The following is a 5,782-nucleotide window of genomic DNA, read 5'->3' as shown; positions in this document are numbered from 1 at the left end:
CCTCCGTCCCATAATACTTCTACATAAAAGTGTCAAAAACATTTTTATATTATTGTGGGACGGAGGGAGTACATAGTCTTTTTGGCTCGGTCGCTCTCCGCCGCACTCTGTTCCGAGTAGCACAATCTAAAACAAATCCGCAGGAGAACAAGCCGTTCCCTCTTGTGGCCAGGGAATCCGATTCAAAAGCATTTCTTTGGACGGGGCAGGTGGGTCGAAGGTGGGCACATGCAACGCAAATGGGGAATAAGATGCATATGCAGCCTTGTGCGATCTGTGTTTTGGATGCTTTTCGTCTCTATCATATTACGTTTTCTTTTCTTTTCTTTTGCCCGCCCTAGCTAGCTAGATCTCAATCATTAACGTGGTAAGAATAGAGAAATAACAAAACGGAACGTAGCAGCGCATATGCTGTTGTTGGGGGAGAGAAACGGTCCATATGCGAGAGTATGCATGGAACTGAAATAATAAAAGAACTCAACTTGCCCCTTCGCCTCTCCTCCAAGCGAACAGGCGTTTATGCCCTTTCGCCGCCGATCTACCATGTCTCTTGTAGCCTCACGGCCATGGGGCACGATGGATCTCAACTCTTTCAGTGAAAGGGTCTTGTTTTAAGAAATTTTTATTTTTGCCACTTTAGCTTTTGATCATTTTGCTTATGCCACTCTCAAACTTGACATTTCACTTTTATCATTCTTAGTTTTTGACAATATATCACAATTGCCATTTCGTGGCAAAAGTAATAATTCTAGAGTGACAATTGTACTACATTGTCAAAATCTAAGAGTGGCGAAAGTGAAATAAAAAGTTATTGCTTTTGCCATGGAATGACATTTGTGATGTATTGTCAAAAACCAAGAGTGGCAGAAGTGATATGTTAAATTATAGAGTGGTATAAGCAAAGTAGGCAAAAGCTAGAGTGGCAAAAACAAAGTTTTCTCTTTTGCTTTGGTATGTTTTTTGAATTTTGCTAAGGTCTTGTGCCCTGTTTAAGAAGACGAAACGACGGCAGCTTCTTAAAGATGGAGTAAAGTTCTGCGTGCCGGAGGCGCGTTTAACATCCTCGGAGGGCGTGTGAATGTGTGTCTCTAGCGGATCTCGTAGAATTCGATCGGTGGTCTTCTTTGGTGGATCTGCTCGGATCCAGTCTCGTTCGTATACCTCAGTGTGTCTTCAGGTTGGGATCCTTCTGATCCATGTTTCTCTTCGTGAGCGGAGGTTTCTGTTTTGGTGCGCTGGTGCTATGTTGTCTTAGCACGACAGCTTTTCGACCGTCTGTCAAAACAAGTTTTGCCCGGCTTCGCATAAGGGAGGGGCGATGACGGCGGGGCATCTTCGGCCCGTTGCAGTGCTCGTAGTCGTCGCTAGGTGCTTTACAGATCTGGATGCAATTTTTATCATTTCCTTTGGGTCTGTCTAGACGAACTGTTTCCCTTTTTTTTGAGATGGGGAGCCAACCATGAGTTGACGCACGAAAGCAGCACACCCCTTCCTTCCCTCTTTTATCACTGCCTCCGTCCGTCCCTCCCGAGCCCACGCAGCACCTCCTCTCCTCGCCCCCCGAGATCGGAATCGGCGCCCCCCTCCCTCCGCCGCCGCCGCCGCCGCCGCCATGTCGCCGTCTCTGCTCGGGGTCAGCTCCCTCCCCCTCTCTCTTCCTCCGCAGGAAGGCAGGCAGGCGGGTGTTGCTGAATTGACCTTGTTTTTGTGGTTCCTTCCTGCTGCAGGGGCTCACCAAGTCGCTGGCCATGACCGTGCTCTCCGAGGTCGGCGACAAGACCTTCTTCGCCGCCGCGGTACCCCCACCTCCCCTCCCATCCCATCCCCGCAAACCAACCAACCAACCACTTTCCTGCGACTCGTGGAAATTTTCCTGCGCGAGCAGCCTGTTCGACGATATGCCGCCGTCGCTCTGTTGGGTCAGGGGACTCAGGGGACTGGTGGAGGAGGGAGTCACGCGGCAGCAGCTGCAGATTTCGGCCAAGCGCTGACCCAATTCCTGGATTATTAGCTCGGATCAGCTCGCCAACAGCGAGTAGATCTTAGCTGAGATTAGCAGCAGCTCGGGTCATCTCATCTGCTCCTTTTTCTACCCGACTTGGAAAAAAGCAGAGGATTAGGAGTACTACCAGCTCGGTTTTCCGTTCCTCTGTTACTGGAATCGGCTGGCTGTTTTCTTGGATGATGAATCAGCCTGCTACTGCTAGTACTACCTTCAGCTCGCCGCACATGGTTTACACGCATAAAGAGGCGTCTCTTGTCCTTTTCTTTGTTTTGATTGACTCCGGGCCTGCTTGCTGCGCTTCCCGATTCTGCTAGCCGCACCTCCACTTCCCTTGGACTGTTGCTAGTTTTTGGTCACAAGATGGATGCATGCTCGTCCGTCCTTTCCCACCGAAAACTGTTTCACCACCTGACCAGGGTAAACCTTTAGAATGATTGATGTGTTTGAGCCAGGGCCTGGAGTAGCAGGACAAACATAGTCAGTCCTCTTTAGAGATACACTGACGGTCATTCCCCACTTCTACAGAGATTTTCCTTCCTCTTTTCTTTTTACTCTGCTCTGTTTCTGTTTTGTGTGTTTCTTCATGTCTTGGCTCACCATGTTTTCCATTTACCTTCTACAAGATTCTGGCCATGCGCCATCCCCGGAAGCTCGTCCTTGCTGGCTGTCTATCGGCGTTAACAGTGAGGATCTTTACGAACGCTCTAATCTAATGTAATGGCCTGTTTTTTTCTGCTTGACTGATCCAGTTCAAAATTCTAGGTGATGACCGCTTTATCTGCTTCTCTCGGCTGGGCTGCACCAAATCTGGTATATATGTTTTCATTTGCATATTCACCTTAGTGTGTCCAAAGGCTTCTGTGTACGATACCTATATTCTGTAATAGTTGCTTTGACACTGTGGTGGTGGTTAGTATATCTGAACAGCAAGCAACCAGGCAGAAAAGAACAAACCCATTCAGAGGAACTTATTATTGAAATTATGCTAAGCTCTATCCAATGCCAATACTTGATGGAATTGTTTTGTTTTTCGTTTGAGCATGGAGAATCACATTTGGAACCCTTGTCCTGATTATAGCTTCACAATAAATCTTGCAATATCAGTTATTACATCCTCATACGTGTATTTGTTGGACCAATGGTGTGCTTCCTCTGAACCTGCTGGTGGATGTTACCACCATCCCTTTTCCCTCAACTGTCTTGTTGTGATGATGATAGGCCAAGATTTTCTGCTTAAAGGGTTACCTTGCAAGAAAGCACAGTTAACGTGTTCTTTGTTCGAGCAGATATCACGTAAATGGACTCATCATATCACCACTCTGCTGTTCTTTGTGTTTGGCATCTGGTCATTGTGGGAAGGCTTCAAAGAAGAAGGGTATTGATCTTGCTTGATTGCTTGTTTGCTTTTTAGTTGGTTTACTATGTAGTTGCTTTATGTGATTGGCATTTTAGTGAATGATTTCACTAACTCACTAACTTTTATCGCAGAGAGTCAGAAGATCTGGCTGAATTGGAAGCAAAGCTGGTTTGCAAATTTCATTCTTACCTTACGTCCTATTGAACTGTAGGTCAAGTAGCTTATAGCCAACTTCTGCCAAATTTTCAGGATGCGGACTTTAAGACTAACAAAGGGGAATCGAAAAATAAATCAAAGGTCAGTGGCTCAGCGCATGTGTGACCTGCCCATTTAGATCATCTTTTTCTTATATCGGAATGTTGGCAAATTTTTGTGGCCTTCTCCATTTTCACACTCAAAATGTAGATGTCATTAGATAAAATGCAAAACACCTTTTCCCTTTCAGCAGTCAGAAGAATGATTTCTGGTCTCCAGATATTTTCATTTATCTTGGGAAATGTTAAACATTGTCAATTCTAATGTGCGAATGCAATTGTTGTTGCTTGCCCCAAGTTATACCGAGTATATGATTTTCATATTATATTGGTAAAAAATACAAAAATGAAAATTCCACCTCCATGTATATCCCTTTTTGTTATTTCTTATTTGTGTGAACTATTAATTTTGTTTTAGCAGAAACACAGTTTTGAGAACCTGCTTACTGAGGGGTGAGTGGAAACTTGCTTTTTCGTTACATTCTCTTTCTTTTTGACAAGTTACTATCCTTTCTTTGGGCGTGGATTTTGTGCACCTGGGCTATGTGCTCTCTTTAGTTCAGGCGATCCAATTTCCCCCCCTCGCATATTGCATGTAGGTACTAGAATTAACTGTATATCTGGAAGATCTCGCGTGAAATGTGTCGATTATAGTTTGCATGATGATAAAGACAAGATTGAGTAGCTAGAAAAAACTTATTTTTGGGTGTTTAAGTTTGTTTTTAATGCACAGGCCACAAGAATCCAAAAGTTTGCACTAAACTTGAAATTAGTGCATAATAAATACTCAGTCATCAACACATGAGATTTTTTAAAGGACGAGAATTTTGTTTGTTTGCGGCTTTGCGTCCGGAGCACATGCTCCAGACCTCTTTTGGGCTTTGCCGACTTTTAATATGAGCTCACGGAGCATCACATATTAATTCTTCTTTGTATGTTTACCTGGACGTGCAACTCAAATATTCTTCACATATTAGGCAACTGAAGATACAAAGAAAAAGCAAAGGCCATTTCTCATGCAGTTCTTCTCGCCAATTTTTATAAAGGTATCAAGTAGACAACTACTGATCTATGGAAATGGCAGACAGTTATGGTGCTTGTGGTTCCATCTTGACATTTACATGTCCATTCATTTGTGTGCTGTAGGCATTTTCCATCACTTTCTTTGGTGAGTGGGGTGACAAGAGCCAGGTAAGTTGCACACAAAGACTGTTCTATTCGCCCCCTTCCAAAGCAACTTTGATGTTATTGTTAGATGATCTGGTATATTCCTTACCCTTTTGCTTCTCAGATTGCTACAATTGGCTTGGCTGCTGATGAAAACCCATTCGGTGTCGTCATCGGGGGAGTCATGTGAGGGCTGCTTCTTTTGTACAGTCTTTAGAAATGGTTCACTCTGTGTTGCTGACAGAACCTCTCTTGTATTGTGCTCAGAGCTCAAGCACTCTGCACTACCGCTGCCGTGATGGGAGGGAAGAGCCTGGCCTCTCAGATATCCGAGAAGATGGTAAGAACTGCTGTCCGAAGCCTGTTTCGCGTGCTCCCTCTGAACAACTCAAATGCCTTCACATCTAACACGATGCTTATCTCGTTTCAGGTTGAATTGTCGAGCGGGGTGCTATTCCTGTTGTTTGGCATAATGTCCTTGTTGTCAGGGCCAGAAGGGCAATTGTAATTTCCCCAGGAACTTCGGCAGGACTCTGCCAGACTCCTGGAGTAGTTACCAAGCTTACCTTATTTGATGGGTGATGGCGACGAAAGCCGGCCGTCCTTCACCAACTGGATGGCGATTCATTAGTTTAGTCAACACATCATTGTAACACTTGGCTTGCCACTCATAAATAACTTGATGTTACTGAAATCTTCTATGCTGATGGCTTTCCTGCTGGTTCTGAAACCTGGAAATATTCAGTAAAAACTGCTGAGAAATTGCTGTAGAATTCTCTTGCTCGCTGTATGGGCTTTGGCACTGAATCTCGAAAGGCGACGAGTAGCTTTGAGTTGGGTTATTTGCCTTTAAAAGGTTCAGATGATTTTTTGTCTTGCTTAGTTTTCTTTGTTTCATATTAGGGTTGATACATCATACATTACTGGTGCCGCAGTACTGTATCAACATGGCACAGAACCTGTCGTGCCTTAAAACCATCAGGCTACATATTATACGTC

At 44.5% G+C, this 5,782-nt stretch overlaps 1 protein-coding gene across 1 annotated transcript; it reads left to right on the top strand.

Annotated features, from left to right (window-relative positions):
* Window positions 1–1,448: 1,448 nt before the first annotated feature.
* On the top strand, window positions 1,449–5,556 carry LOC147957274 (GDT1-like protein 5). Its single transcript, XM_087534743.1, has 12 exons — window positions 1,449–1,633; window positions 1,728–1,796; window positions 2,629–2,688; window positions 2,768–2,815; window positions 3,292–3,380; window positions 3,494–3,530; window positions 3,612–3,659; window positions 4,594–4,662; window positions 4,763–4,807; window positions 4,908–4,969; window positions 5,051–5,123; window positions 5,214–5,556. The coding sequence occupies exons 1-12, from the start codon at window positions 1,613–1,615 to the stop codon at window positions 5,289–5,291; spliced, it is 699 nt and encodes a 232-aa protein (XP_087390869.1). The 5' UTR covers window positions 1,449–1,612; the 3' UTR covers window positions 5,292–5,556.
* The last annotated feature ends 226 nt before the right edge of the window (window positions 5,557–5,782 follow it).

The sequence above is a fragment of the Triticum urartu genome, chromosome 7A (genome assembly GCF_056163025.1).
Source record: "Triticum urartu cultivar PI428250 chromosome 7A, HENAU_Tu73, whole genome shotgun sequence".
NCBI classification, from domain to species: Eukaryota; Viridiplantae; Streptophyta; class Magnoliopsida; order Poales; family Poaceae; genus Triticum; species Triticum urartu.
The sequence above is the reverse complement of the archived record's forward strand: the minus strand, read 5'-3'. Positions and strand labels throughout refer to the sequence as shown.